The sequence below is a fragment of the Podarcis vaucheri genome, assembly GCF_965113315.1.
Source record: "Podarcis vaucheri genome assembly, chromosome: 1".
Classification (NCBI taxonomy): Eukaryota; Metazoa; Chordata; class Lepidosauria; order Squamata; family Lacertidae; genus Podarcis; species Podarcis vaucheri.
The window spans coordinates 14,862,117-14,879,760 of NC_138759.1; the positions used below are offsets into that span (position 1 = coordinate 14,862,117).

The 17,644-nt window shown below is 42.9% G+C and overlaps 1 protein-coding gene across 2 annotated transcripts in view; it reads right to left on the bottom strand.

The window, feature by feature from the left end:
* ASPG (asparaginase) overlaps positions 1 to 17,644 on the bottom strand; it is a 58,104-nt gene that overhangs the window by 9,100 nt on the left and 31,360 nt on the right. For both annotated transcript variants that reach the window (XM_082218034.1, XM_082218033.1), the window contains exons 9-13: positions 16,067 to 16,177; positions 12,729 to 12,848; positions 11,471 to 11,566; positions 9,904 to 10,067; positions 1,948 to 2,034 (exon numbers count right to left, since the gene is read on the bottom strand). In XM_082218034.1, coding sequence (XP_082074160.1) covers positions 1,948 to 2,034; positions 9,904 to 10,067; positions 11,471 to 11,566; positions 12,729 to 12,848; positions 16,067 to 16,177 — 578 coding nt within the window. The remainder of the gene's footprint in view (positions 1 to 1,947; positions 2,035 to 9,903; positions 10,068 to 11,470; positions 11,567 to 12,728; positions 12,849 to 16,066; positions 16,178 to 17,644) is intronic.

Here is a 17,644-nt window from a genome sequence, read left to right on the forward strand (position 1 = left end):
GCCCATCCTAAGAGGCAAAGGCGCCTCTTCTCATCTCCCCACCACCACTGCCGCCCTGAAGCTGTTGTATATCCTTTTACCTGAACTCCTCACAAGGAGCATATTAAGCCTCTGTGGGAGATTGAGATGTTTATAGCTGAAAAGTGTCACCCAGATAGTGAAGAGATTATGCTTCTCTGTTGGTGAAGAGCCTTGATAAGCAGGGTAGTGATTTCGAGTGAGAGGAAGATAATTCTGCCTCAAGCACATTCAAGGATACGGTTCCTATTAGCTGGCCTGGCCATGCCTCTTTATGCAGTCTCCGTAACCGCTGGGACAGATGACAGATTAAGATCATAAAAACCCCACTCCATATTTTATTTCTCCAGAAGGATAATCAGGTATTAGCGGCATGGTCAAAGTTCTGTCAGAATCATAATTTTTCCCGACAGCTGTGATCAGAATTGAACAGCATTTTAGCCTGGAGATGGGCTATGATAACAGGCTTGAAGGAAAGCATCCTTGGATTTCATTAACTGGCATTTTGATATATAGGAGGGGGGGAGCAGAGATAGAAAGAAAAAGGGAATTTGGTTGCTTCTTTCCCCCTCCCTCCAACAGCCCCTTGCATTTCCCCCCCTTTGGGGCAGCAACCAAATATGAAAGGGTCAAGGCTCACCTCATTTTTTACTAGTTACAGTAACAGAGATGTCGATCAAACATAATCTCTGGTCAAATAAGAACTTGCAGAGTCATTTTTAGAATGGATTGGTATATTTGTGTTATATATTTTTCTGTGCTATGAAACCTGGTTAGTCAACAAAGAGCTCCAAAAATCCACTCCAATCTTTAAAAATTGTTAATTTATAAAAGAAGCCGTGGAGAAACAACAAAATATATGAACTGAAAAACCAGTCAGGGCTAACAAAACACCTTGGTACAAAATTGCATCATATGTGGATATTTTTTTCTGGTTGTTCTTGAAAGTCTCAAAGCATTTTGCTGTTCTGTATGGCCAACCAGTTTAACAAGTCATTCAGAGGGCAGAAGAAGCTAAGAGTAGGGTCAATTTATTTGTGAAAAAAACATAAGGGGAGTGGATTAACTGCCTCCTTTAATAATCCTGGCAGGTGTAAAATTTGGCATAGCAGGTTCCAAGCCTGACTCCACAACATTCTGATTAACTGTGGCTTATATACAATATTTTCACTCCCCCTTCCTCTCAATCTTTCAGTCAATCACAAAATGAGGAGAGTTTGGTTAACAATTACTTCCCTTTAATTGCCAGAATCCTAGAATGAAATTTTGACCCTCATGTGCACAACGTCTGGTACAAAACTTCCTAAACAAAACATCTACCCTTGAACTTTTAACTTTCCTGCAAACATTTGACACTCCAATGCTTGAGAGCCTTAAAAGTAAAACAGCAACCATTTTGCAAACCAAATTTTACGACAAAAAACAAACTGGAAATGGATGAAATTTGTATTCCCTTACAAACCAGTTTTAATAGTTATCCAACTATCCTTAATCATTCCACTGCCACCTTTATACAATGGTGAACAAAGTCCTGGTTTACATACCTGTCATTCTCTTGATGACTACAGTAGTAAGCAATGACATGGCATGTATTGTGTGAATGGGCAATCACAGATATAAAATCTGTAGTGGTTAGAATGCAGGACTAGGACCTGCCAGACCAGAGTTTGACTCTCGAATCAGCCTTGACGCTCATGGGGTGACCTTGGGCCAGTCAGTGCCTCTCAACCTAGCCCTACCTCACAGGGTTGGTTGTGGGGATATAAATGTAATAAAGAAAGAACTTTCAAATCACTTCATTCAGCTGCTGGTCATCAAATGTACAGTAAATGAGTGTGGACAAATCAAGTGATGTCATTCCATGTGTCAACTAGTTTATAGAGACAGTGCAATGTCATCTGAAGACATTTAAAAATGACTTTTTCATACCTGCAGAGTTCTGTTCCAACATTCACGAGCTCTTGGCTTGAAAGGTGAGCTCCCGTTGCGCGTAACAAGCGGATCACATCGTGGTGCCTTTAAGAAAGTGGACAAACTTATTTTTAACCACACCAGTACCTTAAAAGAAATATCTGTAGCATGCTAACATGGAAACAACTCTTTGATAAACTGGATCTAAGAGCCATTTCCCATATTGATTTTTCTCTTCAGAAGGGGACCTGTAAGTCACACTGATGACAAATAACATGATGTAGGAAAGATTTGTATCAATGCCTACTTGTCAATCAAACTCAGGCATGTTTGTGAATTTGTGGTCAGTGCAACATGCCCATCATTCAGTCGTAAGTAAACACAAACTGTGCCAAATCTTCTCTAAGTGTAATATTTAACTGTATCAAGTGTTAAATTCCAAACACTCTGTCTCCAGCAGAGGGTGGCCCTGGAAAACTCATAGATCAAGATGGAGATAGCTATCCCTTCACAAAATTCTTCCCAGTCTGTGAGTCAAGTGGGCATTTTCAGGGAGTAAAAGAAGAAGAAAGGGAAACTCTCTTTGCTACAACACTCCTAGTTGGCATATGGCTGCACCAGCACTCAGATTTGAGGGCCAGTGGTCTTAAACATGGGACACACAGAGTTGACCATAACTTAATTCCCTTTTTCATGGTTCCCTATCAATCAAAACAGCCCTTTGCTCAGTGGAGCAGCCATGTAGAGATTTGGTGGCGGCTGTGCTAGAACAGGATCATCGTCAGCAATGGCTGTGCCCAGTACACAAGATGGGCCCAACTCCCTGGGGAAAGAGAACAAGGGATCCTCTTGCACAATGACTGTGTTATATCCTATGCCTGTGTGTAAGCACATTACAATATCACATTCAGACTTTTCAAGAGGCAAAAAGGCTTTATACTACCCTGATGCCTAACCAAGCAATTCAGAAGTAGCATGTAGGATCTGTGAGCTGGTAACTGCTCCCTATTGTTTACTTCAAGGGAAATGACACATGCAAACTTGCATAAGGGCTGGCAGATATGACCAAGATAGTACATTATCACATATGAAGAATAAGACTTTCCAAAAAGTCTTTTTCTTCTTCTTTTCTTTTTGCTTCTGTCGATAAGTGGAAAATAAATATTAAATCATACTACCAAGCAATTTCCCTTCTCTGAGAGAAATGATTTCGCAATACTTCATTCCATGAGATATATTATTAACTGCTACTGCAATTATAGACCTCATTCATTTGCTCGTTATCTTAAATATTTCATCACAAGGGTTCTTGAGACACAGCAACATCATCAAGTACATTTTTCTCCCTTTCAGGTAGCAACAAGTGCTGTGTTCCACAATGCAACATAACCCAAGCAGCGTTGAACTACAGGGTTATACATACATACATACATACATACATACATAATTATTTCCCATCCAACTTAAAGATAAACACCGAAACAGACTAAAATCACATCACTTTAAGAACAAAAAGTCCAAGAGAACAAAACTGTCTGGCATTGAAAAGCTAATAACATAGGCACCAGGCAGAACTCCTTGGGGAGATTATTAGAGGAGGTGGGGCTACCACTAAAAAGACCTATCCCCTTGCTGGCACACTCTACACTTCTCTTGGAGAAAGTCAGAGAGAAGTGCCTCAGGTGACAATCATAAAGGCAGGGCAGGTTCTAATGAAAGCTGCCCAGAGTGGCTGGGGAAACTCAACCAGATGGGCAGGGTATAAATAATAAATTATTATTATTATTATTATTATTATTATTATTATTATTATTATTATTGAGCTAACCTTGGTTGTATTGTGGTCCTGAGCTACATCAGGCTTCATAAGCCAAAATGAGCACTATGACTTGAACCTGAAAACAAATGGCAGCCAGTTAGCATTTATGACATAAATGCTAGGAGCCTTTTTAAAATAATGGCGCTTATTTAATCCACCCCACTGATTTAAATCAGACTTAAGCGCAGTTAGCTTGTTCTGGATTACCTCAATCAAAATTTCAAGATATTCCCAGCCTCAACTTTTCAGCTGCGATATGAGATTGCAAGTGACTGGTCTGGAAACTCCTAAGATTATGCCAATGGCGAATACTCTGGCTTAGTGCCTGGATGGGAGGTTGGAGGAAACAACTCTGAGAAGAGTGAGAGCTAATAAATAAAGACTGGCCTACCTATGCACATATGGAACTGCTTTATACCAAATCAGACCATTGGCCTATCAAGCCCACTACTGTCGACTTTCAGGCAGCAGCTTTCCAAGGTTTCTGGCAGAGGTCTCTCTCAGTCTTACTATCTGCAATCAGAGGCAGTATGCTCCGGAATACTACTTTCTGAAAACTGGAGGGGAGAGTGCTATTGCACACAGGTCTTGCTTGTGGGATTCCCATGGCCACTGTGAGAACAGAATGCTGAACTACATGGACCACATACCTGGTGCAGCGGGCTCTACTTATGTTCTTTTTTTATATATAAAATTTTTATTGATTTTACAAAGTTTTAATAGACATAAACAAATAAACACACAAACAAACATGTATAATTTCATATCCCTTTTTTCCTTAAACCTTACTTCATCGACTTCCCCATACCTCCCTTTTCTGCATCCCAATTTCCAAAATTATTTCAGCAAATCCTAACTGAACTTAATTTTATCAAATTTTTCCTTATTCTTTTCTTTTACTTAATCTTTTGCAGCTGTAACCCCCCATTTTCCTTAGAACTTCGACATTTTAACACTCATTAATTTTACAATATTTCTTAAGATAAAATTTAAATTTCTTCCAATCTTCTTCTGCCGTCTCTTTCCCCTGGTCTCGGATTCTGCCAGTCATTTCGGCCAGTCCCATATAGTCTATCACCTTCATCTGCCATTCTTCCAGAGTGGGTAGATCTTGAGTCTTCCAATGCTTTGCGATGAGTACTCTTGCTGCTGTGGTAGCGTACATAAAAAAAGTTCTATCTTTCTTTGGCACCAATTGACCGACAATGCCCAAGAGAAAGGCCTCTGGTTTCTTAGGGAAAGTACATTTAAGTACCTTTTTCATTTCATTATATATCATTTCCCAGAAAGCCTTAATCTTTGGGCACGTCCACCAAAGGTGATAGAAAGTACCTTCAGTTTCTTTACATTTCCAACACTTATTGTCAGGCAAATGGTAGATTTTTGCTAGCTTGACTGGGGTCATGTACCACCTATAAATCATTTTCATAATATTTTCCTTTAAGGCATTACATGCCGTAAATTTCAAACCGGTGGTCCACAACTGTTCCCAGTCAGCAAACATGATGTTATGACCAATGTCCTGTGCCCACTTAATCATAGCTGATTTAACTGTTTCATCTTGTGTATTCCATTTCAGCAACAAGTTATACATTCTAGACAAATTCTTTGCATTGGGTTCATTGGGTGCATTGATTTCTCCACCTGAAAGCCAATTTTCCTGTCTTGTTTGTAAACCTCCATTATTTGGTAATAATGGAGCCAGTCTCGTACTTTGGTCTTCAATTTCTCATGACTCTGTAATTTCAATCTTTCACCCTCTTGTTCCAAAATTTCCCAATATTTCGGCCATTTAGCCTCCATATTGAGGGCTCTACTTATGTTCTAACTGGAGATGCCATGGATTGAACCAGGAACCACTCTACTAAATAATAATAATAATAAATTTTATTTATACCCCCCTCCCCAGCCAAGGCCAGGCTCGGGGCGGCTAACAACCAATAATAAAAAGTTGAATGAATACAACTTAAAAACAAGATTAAAATACAACATCAAAACATTAAAATGCAGCCTCATCACAGGAGGAGAAAGGAAAAAAGAAAAAAGAAAGAGGGGGAGGGAATCAAACTGACTCCAAGCCAAAGGCCAGGCGGAACAACTCTGTCTTACAGGCCCTGCGGGAAGAAATCAGATCCTGCAGGGCCCTGGTCTCATGAGACAGAGCGTTCCACCAGGCCGGAGCCAGTGTTGAAAAAGCCCTGGTTCTGGTTGAGGCTAATCTAACTTCCTTAGGGTCCAGGACCACTAGGGTGCTGCTATTTATGGACCTTGAGGGTCTCCGTGGGGCATACCGGGAGAGGCGGTCCCGTAGGTATGAGGGTCCTAGGCTGTGAAGGGCTTTAAAGGTCAAAACCAGCACCTTAAATCTGACCCTGTACTCCACCGGGAGCCAGTGCAGCTGGAAAAGCACTGGGTGAATATGCTCCCATAGCAGAGACCCTGTGAGGAGCCTCGCTGCAGCACTCTGCACCCGCTGGAGTTTCTGGGACAGCTTCAAGGGCAGCCCCGCGTAGAGCGAATTACAGTAGTCAAGCCTGGAGGTGACCGTCGCATGGATCACTGTGGCCAGGTCAGGGCGGGAAAGGTAAGGGACCAACTGCTTGATGCGGCGAAGGTGGAAAGCACTCTATACTTGCTAAACATGATTCTAGTTAAGCATGATTCTAGTTATTGTGGTATGATCAGAATCGGAGGGCATAAGACTTCCTAAGACCAACATCTTTTAATCCAGAAAATGCTTTTAAATGGTTTTTCATGGCCCCACCTGCACTGGGCCTGAAGAATCTGAGTGACGCATTACAGAGATTGGGGGGGGGGGTCACAAGCACATTTCCCACCTACCACTTAAAGAAATGCAGCTGTAACCCACTCCAAAACCTGAATGGCTTCATTCCTTTGGCTCCTTGGTTCTCCTGCAAAAGCAATGAACTGACCTATCATGCCCCAGACAGAACAAACTTCAAAAGGTGGACGCACCACATAAACATATCAGAATCTTCGAGGACTAGGATTGTAAAGAGCCAGGACAAGATAGGGCTCTCATTCCTCAGTTGGAAATCTGGAAAGATTGCAACACTGCATGTCCCATGCCCGTGCATGCTGCCTCTTACGCATAACCCCACACCCCATAATATGTATCAGGTATAAACTTAGTTCCCACAATCTTTCCACTTTTTTCATTGCAATAGCACACATTTGCTAGCCTGCACTGTACCATGCATACATTGTTCCAACATTTCAAACTTTGTGAACTGGCCTTTGGCATTATATACTGTTAAATATCTTCTTCTGAATTGGTTCCACTGCCATGCTTCCAGTTGGGTTCCTAAACTGCTGTCAGATCTCATCAGGACACTAAGAAATTGTTTGTGGAAAAATGCACTTACTTCATTCCACGGGACTGTTTATATAAATACTTCAAGATATGCTTCAGAACTGATTGCTCTAGGGCTTCAGAAAGTAAATACTTTGAGAGCAACTTTGTAGTTATCACTACAGCTATATGGATGATGTCATATTAGAGGCAAAGAATACTACAGTGCCTTGGAGAAAAGCAATATCTCGGACATTACAATATAGCCAGGGCTTATTTTTTTTATCTAACTGGCTCCATATCATGTTTGGAATATTTACATATAAGCGGGTATTGCTTCAGGAGAGAGAGCTGGATTGCAATAACCACCAAGTTTCTTCCTCCAGTATTGCATACTGCACCTCCAGTTATATGTACTTGTATTGGTAAGTGTTAAAATATTATTAAAGCTTGATTTCCCCTTTTTTGTACAATTAATTCCACAATCTATTTCCAACTGCAAAAGTAGCATCTAACTGATTCTATAGGTTTTCAACCATCCAATTCCACCTTCAGCTTCGCAGTAAAGTTTGCTGGCAGAGTAGGCCTGAAGCTATCATTACAGTCTCTGCAAACTGACAAATGATTCAGGTCTTCTCTCAACCTGACAGCAGCATAAGCTTGAACTAAAACCCGGCTTCATTCTCTTCCAACCTGCCTTTCAGCAGCTTTGAAAAGATCAAGAGTCCCCAGTAGGAGTTTCTTATGGGAGTGGTAAAGCTTAAGAATTTGAATAACAAACTTATGTGAAATTCCTCAGGCAGTGACTGGGTGTGGTTTAACCACACACACCACAAACACACACACACACACACAGAGAGAGAGAGAGAGAGAGCTGTTTGCAGGAATATTTTGCATAGGTGTGCTAGACAAGGGTCATCTCTGTTCAGCAGTAAGTCTGTTTAACTTGCTCCTAGAGAATTTTAAGAGATTCTTGGCAAATTTTCCTGCATCTGAACAGCTTGGCTAGCTAACAAGATTGTCATAACGCCTATTAAGAAAGCATGCCAACTGATTTTGGTTGCAATTCTATACATCCTATTACCTGGCTGTATAGGACTAAATTCAAAGGTACTTGCTTCATAGGTTGTATAGCTTTGCACTGTTAATGACCCATCTGCAATACAAAATATATGTCAAGAGTGTGGAGACCTGGCCAGAAGAATTACTCTGGCACCAAAAACTTCTTAAAGTCTTAAGGAGAAAAAGTTTGCTTCCTATGAATGCTGTAGTTATGGGGAAGATGCAACTGATAAGCTTGCTAGCCTAAAATGTAGCTATTTATTATGAATGAGTTTTTAGATTTCCTCCAAACACTTTCCATATTTGTGTAGCAAGTAAAGTTTGCAAAGATGTAGTTATTTCTCATAACTGATTCTCATAGATGCATGTATCTGCAGAATTTTAAACTTCTTGGAGAAGGAGAATAAAATGCATAGGATATACTAGAGCAGGGGTCTGCAACCTTTAAGACAAAAAGAGCCACTTGTACCCATTTCCGAAGAAAAAAAACCTGGGAGCTGCAAAACCATTGCGACGTCACAGCCAGTACAGCGCCTGCCACAGTGGGGAGTGTTGGGGCGAACAATGCGCCTCCGCCCCGGAGCCGCGGCAAAGGTGTAAAAGAGCCACATGTGGCTCCGGAGCCGCGGGTTGCAGACCCCTGTACTAGAGAAAGGATTGGGGAACAGATTCTGGACATGGAAAGGGACAGAACATGAGCAGAGTCCTCAGAGCTCATAATCCTCAGAGCTCAAGTGAGCCACTCAAAGCCCCCAAGAGAGGTCCTATATTTAAAGATACTACTTGCATTTTTCTAAAATACTTCCAGGAAAGCCTGAAAGAGGCATCTTGAAAGAAGAGAATACCTGTAGTCTGCATATGATACTAAATAGTAAATACCACACATATAAAAAAAAATTATATACATTCAACATATTTTCAGGAACATAGTAGTATTTTTAACCCTGACGGATGTTCAGCAAAAGAGATATTTAGCCTACTCAATGGTCAGAGGTTTTCCTCCAACCAAGAACAGATTTGGATGTTCCAAGGTTGTCAAGTGCAACAGAAAGTACTTCACGCTTCCTGCTCTTTCACAACACTGTCCCATTGGACATGCTTCTATCTTTATTTCCTGAGATATAAGCATGTTCCAGGTGCAAGGACACCCTATGCATCACCAGGACAGGGCAGATACAAAAAATTATTCTGGGAAAGGCAGTGCTACAGAGGAAGGGGAAGTGTGAGGCACTTCTTCTTCCTGTTCACAACACCCACAGGTACAGGTCTACTCGGGCAAAGTAATCTAAACTGCTTGCTGCTGCAGCTGCTCAACAAAAGAGTTACTGCCACACCTGCAGCCTGACCAGCCACAGCAGCTGCAGAGGGAAGCAGATTGGGCCTGATGCCTGTGCCAACGTCAGCCTCCAATCCCAATCCCAGCCCCTGCCAGCTGTGAGGGCAGCTGGATCCCAGCCTGGCTCGACCCCAATCCACCCTTGGGATGGTCCATTTCTGGGCTTTTGGGGTTTTCTGATTGCTAGTGCTTTTTTCTGGGGGGTACGCAGGGGTGAATCTAATGGGAGAAGAAACTAAAATATTTTTTTTAAAAATTGTTTCTTTTCTAGCACGGTGAATCGTCAGTTCCATTGAATAGCAGTGAATCATCAGTTCCGCTGCTACCCCCGATGGCGGCCTCATTTCCTGTCATGGTGTTTCCTAAATCTCAGATGGAATGAGAGTACCCCTAAACATTTTTTAAGAAAAAAAGCACTGTAAATTGCACTTAAGAAATAAATACCTGAACTTTATGGCATTCAGCAGTGGAGTAGCTCCAAATCGGTCTTTAGCGTAGACAGTTGCCCCAGACTTCAGCAGATGTCTGACTATCTCCAAATTACCTTCACAGGATGCAACGTGAAGAGGTGTGCGACCATCATAATCCTCGGAGCTCAAGTTGCCACCCTGTGACAAGTTTATTTAAAGGAGTGTATTTAAATAATAATAATTCAGCAACATGCCCAGTTTATCATTTCCCAGTTTCCCAGTTTCTCAGCCAAGAAACTGGCTTTCTTACTATTTTTAATATGAACTCTGGAATTAATGGAGAACACTCTCTTGAGGCTTCTTTCTGTGGGCCAATCCAGGACAGCTGAGGCACACAGCAATGATCAGGTTGAAAAGCCCTCATCAGGGACTTTATAATGGGGATGGCTAACCTTTTCAGTATGAGAGCCACAATGACCCATCATCAGCCCTTCAGAGGCTGCAAGGTACGGCTGCAGTGTAAAAATGGCTGCGGCTGCATTTTGAGGGTCATGGGAGAACCACAAAAACTTTCGGCATCACAGAGTTACGGCAGGTGACCCATAGGAATGGCAAAAAAAACCCCTATTTTTTAATTAATTGTTTTTAACAGGCAAATTTGGGCAGGGAGTGGTAGCCACACACAAAAACCATTGGCACCACAGTACTTATTGGAGAAGTCAGTAAAAGGGGGGGGGCAGGATTCAACTAAATAGTCTCATCAGTAGAAGCCCTGCACAAGGACTTCCATTCACCCAACAGGGCAACAGCCCCTTCCTCCCCCTGTGCTCCCCCCCCCATTGGATTGGGATGGTCAAGAGAAGCCACTGAATAGCAGCAGAGGGAGAGGCAATCGTTCCATCTTGCAACTCAAAATGCTTGCCCAATCAGAAGCATGTGATGTTGAATTCCCTCCAGTTAGTTAAAAAATTGGGGTGGTATTCAACTACCTTTTACTCAGAACAGATCCAATGAAATCAATGGATCTAACTTTAATTTCAATGGACTTCCTTTAAGTAAAAGTTGAATACCACCCTTACATTATTATTAAAAATAAATAAATGGACAAATTTGGGGAGGCACAAAAACATATAGCACCACAGTATCAGACCTACAGGAGCAGTCAGTATAAGAATATAATTCATTTGTCATGTTTAGTGAAGAAGGTATTTATGCAGGCTTAGGCTGCACACCTAAGGGCATTGATTGGTACAGGACTTACTTCTGAACGAAATAAACAAAGGACTAGACTGTGGTTTGTTTTTTTAAAAAAAAAAACACACAATCCTGATATCATAAGCGATGGTTGCTTCCCCTTTGAAAATATAAAGGCCAGCAGTCATTCTGATCTGACTCTAGCTCTAATCTACGGTAACTGTTTTTCCCTGCTGAAAAACCCTGGGTTTTTAATTTTCCCCTCATAACTATAGAGCCTGAATGTCATAGAGTTATATACGCACCCAAAACAAAAATGCATCTGAGATGACCATAGCCTGTGAGGCTTTCTCCTGTTCAGGGTGCAAATGATCATATGAAATACACTATAAAAAAGAGGGTCTTACCATATTCTGTAAGGCTTTTAGGGCATCGATGTCACCATTTTTTGCCGCTGCGCAAGCCAAAGGAGGAGTCAAAGCATCTCTAACAGCTGCTAGCTCCTGAGAAATTAAAAATAGCCTAGTTTAACACACATCCACACATTTCCCATAATCCCATCCCACCGTGCCTGGATATAATAGCGTGGCTTGCTTGTGTGAAGTTATCTACAGATGCTTGTTCTGCATAGACCTTGTGAAGCGCGTCTGGTCTTCAGTTCTGATACAAAGCAATCCAGGGTGCATGAATTGTTGAGGGAAGGGGGCTGAAGTTGCTTTAAAGTGCTTTGTGCTCCCAGGAAATTTATCGTACAAACTGCATAAATGTCCAGCATTCTATACTCAACAATCCCCTTTACTGTCTTTTTTTTATATATATATAAAGAACATAAGAACAGCGGCATAGCGTGAGTTGTCAGCACCCGGGGCAAGGCAAGTAATTTGCGCCCCCTAACCCGGGACAAGGCAAGTAATTAGCGCCCCCCCAACCCCTAACCTGCCAATCTGAGTCGAGTTGCCGCTGGTGCTGCCGCCCAAACCACGCTGCTTGCCCGGAGGAGGAGGGGGGCAGAGAGGCGAGGAAAATGCAACATGGCCCAGCAGCTGCAGCAGCAGCGGCGGAGGCGGGGCTGTGAGGAGGGGCTGCCTGGCGCGCCCTCCGCGGCCCTGACGCGCGGGGCTGAGAGCCGCTGCCTGCCGGACGCCTTCAGCCCGGGCGCGCGCACAGCTCGCCGGTTCCACGAGACATGGGGCTCTGCTACAGCCTGCGCCGGAGGCTCTTCGGCGACTCCGGAGGCAGCGAGCGCGCCCCCCCAGATGTTGCGCCCGGTGCGGCCGGCCCCCCTGGCACCCCCCACGCTACGCCACTGCATAAGAGTCGTGCTGGAGCAGGTCAAAGGCTATCTAGTCCAGCATCTTGCCCAAATGCCTATGGGAAGCCTGCAAGCAGGACATACGGGCAATAGTCCTCTTCCCTTGTGATTCTCCAAAATACTATTTAGAACCATCCTGCATCCAACAATGAAGGTAGAGCACAGTCACCATGACAAGTAGCCAATGACAGCCTTAAACACCCTCCATTACTTTGTCAAAAGCTCTTTTAAAGAAGTATTTCTTTCTTCTGTCTGTCCTGTAGCTTCCAACAATCAGCTTTAATAGATGGTCCCAGGTGCTAGTTATTAGGCAACGGGCTTTCTGCTTTAACAGGTGTCATTTGAGCAAGTACCTCCTTGCAGCTGATAAACAGGTATTTTGCAATCTCTTGAATAAACTTGCTATCTTTGAGGGTGATCTGGGTTCCAATGGGCACAACAGTCATCTCTCCTCTCAGATTCTCCTTCACCATCTTAAGGAGAAAAAAGAAGTAAGTGAGCAGGCTGGGAACCAAGTCAGAGGTGAATGTGTGTGCGTCTTTGGTTTGGAGGGGAAGGATTGTAGCAGCAGGTCCTGCTCCCAACCTCTACACCTTTGGTTGTCCATCTGCATAAGTGACAGTCTTCACCTTAAATAATTTTCCAGTGTAGAAGACAGACAGGTAAGTAAAAAGATCTCAGATATAGTAAAAGTGAAACAAAGACATAATGTATGCAACTTTAACATGAGCCCGGTTTAATGTGACATGAGGACCAGGTCCTTGGATCATGTAAAAATAACTTCAAAATGCTGGATTATTTTTAAAAATGTTTGAAGTGGGATTGGAAAACCTCTAGAAAGTACAGTGGTACTTTGGGTTAAGTACTTAATTCGTTCCGGAGGTCCGTTCTTAACCTGAAACTGTGCTTAACCTGAAGCACCACTTTAGCTAATGGGGGCCTCCTGCTGCCGCCGTGCCGCTGGAGCCCGATTTCTGTTCTTATCCTGAAGCAAAGTTCTTAACCTGAAGCACTATTTCTGGGTTAGCAGAGTGTGTAACCTGAAGCGTGTGTAACCTGAAACGTATGTAACCCGAGGTACCACTGTAAGTCCCTCCTGCTGCTTTAGGAGGTCTCCACATATATATATACTAGCATGTGATATGTAAGTCCCTTCAGCCAAATCAACACTATATATATATCTATATATATATATATATATATATATATATATATATGCAGGTTTTGGTGTCTTCGGGTGTCTTCCCGTGTAAGAGTCGGGGTGTCTGTGCGACGTTTCGACGAGGTCTCACTCGTCATCTTCAGGCTGGTGCTTTCGGCTTCTTGTTACTTCTTCTGCTCGTCTTTTTCTGGCGGAAACCCGGCGAGGCTTCTCGTCCCCGGACACCAGAAACTTTTTTTTTTTTGCTGAATCGCCAATGGATACCAGAAAAACAGGGTTACGAAGCTAATCCAAAAAGAAACACCCCCCAAAAACCAAGACACAGAAGAAAACAATGGCATGGCCCTCCTTCCTTATATCAAGGGCACTACAGACAAAATCAGCAAAATCCTCCATAAACACAATATCAAAACAGCCTTCTGCACCAACCAAAAAATAGCCAATATCCTCAGAAACCCAAAAGACAAAATCCAGCTGGAAAACCAAGGGGTCTATGAAATACCCTGCAAAGTCTGCCCAGCCACGTACATTGGACAAACTAACAGACGAATAAATGCACGTATCGCAGAACACAAGAATGCCGTCAAAAAAGAAGAAAAAACTTCTTCTCTTTTCCAACACATGAAAGAAACAGGACACGAAATTAATTTTGCAGATTCCAAATTGCTCTTTAACATGGAACATCACCACAAGAGAATAATCATGGAAGCCATCGAGATAGAGAAACACCCTCACAACATGAACAAGCGTGACGACACGTCCCGCCTGCCAGACATCTGGAAATTAGCCCTCCCCACAAAAACCGACACCAGAACCAGAGGCACACAGAACGCCGTCACCAATCAACCACACCAGACCCAAACCCAGACCCTCTCCACAGACATATTACAGACTCCATCCAGTAGCCAAACTATAGTGGCACCTCCGGATGCTGCACCCCCCTGCAATCCCTACACAGATCTGGCTGGCACAAGGCACAAAACCACAGCCCGCCCCTATACACGAAGCCAAGCCAGAGCACAACTAAATGCAGCACAGCCATCTTCTCAGAAAAACTCTTCACAAGCTCAAGAGGTCAAGACACAAAAGCTTTAGCAACTAATCTACACTTAATGACCCACCCAGTGGTATTCAGAATATCACTCATGAAATCACTCAAGATATCCCTCAAGTAATTAAGGAACAAAAGAAGAAGAGGCACACTAATCTAGGAACTTCCTCTCTGCCCAGAACGTTGGAGGCTATACACCACACCCCTCAACAGTATTTATAGGAACTCAAACACCAGATTCTGCTCTGTTCCAGTAACAAGAAGCCGAAAGCTCCAGCCTGAAGATGACGAGTGAGACCTCGTCGAAACGTCGCACAGACACCCCGACTCTTACACGGGAAGACACCCGAAGACACCAAAACCTGCATATATATATATATATATACACACAGAGAGAGAGAGAGAGAGAGAGAGGTTTTGTTACAATACCCCATAAGGCCATGGGACTTCAGTTACTCAGCCTAAAAGTCATGTTAGAGATTGGATACTGTGAAGTTGGGAAAGGGTATGAGCAGTTGTTGAAGACCCCCAAAGAATCCATGTATTTTATTAGGCTGCTGAGGATGAACTGTTTGAGACCCCCTAGTCCTCCCCTCACAGAACTACAATTTTCTGGGATATTTGGGGGAGGAGAGGGCAGAAAAGAGTTCTGATGCTATGCAAGAGAAGAGCTTCCAGAAAAAAAAGAGAACTGTAGCACTTGTGTGCACATAAATGATTTCACTGAATTGTGGCCTAGCTCTTCTGCAATGTAGAATTGCTTCATAATTACAGAGAAAAAGAGAGAGTCTGGGAATATAGATGACTGTGATAACTATCTGGAAACATGGCTGTGCAAAGTTAAAGAAAGGAGTGTTGTGGGAAGGAAGGCTGCCCTCAACTTTAGCATTGTTTAGGCATGTCTTAAAAAGAAAAGTAGTGAAAGAAAACACTGGAGGTGTGGGAGCGTTTCACTGATCTTTTCCTGGGAGGTGAGACTCTGATTTGCTGTACAGGGGCATTCCCCCATATGGCAGAACAACAAGCAGTTTCTCTCCCTCCCCTCGCCATGAACCAGATGTGATGGTTCCTCAGCTACAGTTCGGTCCCCGGTTATTGTGACGTACAAAAATAAGCAAACTATTTACATATGTTTAATTATTGCAGTTTAATCTTACATATAGACAGCAGTCCTTTGAACCTAGTTGGGATGGAGTGGGAAGTTTGTGGGCTCTGACCAAAAGAAAAGCTCTTTTTAACCAGAGGTTGGCTGGCCATCTGTCAGGGATGCTCTAGCTGAGATTCCTGCATTGCGGAGAGTTGGACTACATGATCCTTGAGGTCCCTTTCCAACTCAACAATACTAGGATTAACCAGACCAAAGGCCCATCTAGTCCAGGCCTATGTGTGTCAAGGGGAAGGAAAGCTCAGAAAGCCACAACTTGAGAAAAGGACTACTAGACCTTTTTTTAAAAAATCAGAAGTCAAAGATATTTTACCTCTCTCTTCTCGGCCAAGGTACCAGGTTTGCTCAGGACATAGGCCAGCTTGGTAAGAGCAGCTTCGGGTGTCATATCTCCTCCTGGAATTACACCTGCGTCCATAAGGGTCTGTAGTCAATGAAGAAAAGGTGGTTTGATGAGTGTGCTGTTTTGTAAGGTATGCATATTGAAAAATGGTATCCACTAGTACAGGGAAGGGTACCCAGTTTCCCTTTACTCTCTATACCTCTGCATCATATCCCATAATTCTGATGTGCCCCGTTTCACCACTGGAAGCAGAATGGGAACATGAAATGGCACCCTGCTGCTGCCGCCGCCACTGCTGCGTGGCAGTGCCCGGTGAGATATTGCAATTTTCTGCTGAGGGTTGGGGGGACCAGGAGCAGGGGGTTGGAGTGGTATGCGCAAAGCAGGTCACCAGAGTCTTGTCTGAGTAGAAGTGCTTTCTGCTGGTGTAAAACCACAACTGCATACATCCCATAATTATTCTAATAATTATCTGTTATTATTTACAAAGTGCTGAGTGCTGCAAGTATATGAGGTTCTCAGAGGTAAAATCTGTTACTGCAAGTCAGATGATTTAATCCTTTTGTTCCTTTTATATTAGATTGTAATGCTGCCTTGGTGGCTAATAAAGTGCTTTGTTTGTGGACACTGATACTATCTTGCTCCCATAAGAATAAATGAAAGCTTGCTGGATCCAGCAACTGGTATTCAGAAATCATTAACTGCCTCCAACTGTGAACGTAGACCCTCCAGATGTTTTGGGACTACAACTCCCACCATCCCTAGTTAACAGGACCAGTGGTCAGGGATGATGGGAATTGTAGTCCCAAAAACATCTGGAGGGCCGAGTTTGGCCATGCCTGAGGTAGAGCATAGGCATCGTGGCTAGTAGCCATTAATGGTCCTCTCCTCCCTGAATTTGTCTAATCTTCTTTTAAAGCCATCCAAGTTAGCTCACAGAATCACATGTTTATTGTTTTCAGTGCTAAATGTACAAGAGTTCTTACATTCATCAAATAAGGATCCAAGTTAATTCTAATTCTTTCTTGAACGGTTACCTGTCTTAGCCACAAACCTAGTATGTTTTAAATTAAAATCATACCTAAAAATAGTGGGAATGTGAAAAATGTTTATATCGCACAGGTGTAATTGTCAGGTAGCTGACATTGGCTGTTGCTCTTTGTTTAATGTAAACCCAATGGTAAAACTGGGCTGACTGCTGTAATGTGTGAACTGGTCCTCTGCATGTTCCTCAGCAGTTGATACCCGTATCTGGAACAGACATGCTTTGGTACAGAGTCCAGAACTGAGTTTCTTGAGCTGTCACAGACATCCTGGGGAGCTCTGAAAGCAAGCCTCTTCACCTGTAATCTCCAGAGTACACATATTAGATTAGATCAGTGTGTTTGCAGTTGCTCCCATAGGCCAGTTTCACATTTCCAGAGGGAACGACTTCAAACTGCACTGAAGACATCTCTTTAACAGTTCTTACATTATTTCTTTTTTCATTATTGCAGTGGCAGATTCAACAATTTTCCTAGAGCAAACCTCTTAGCTAAAACATTTCTA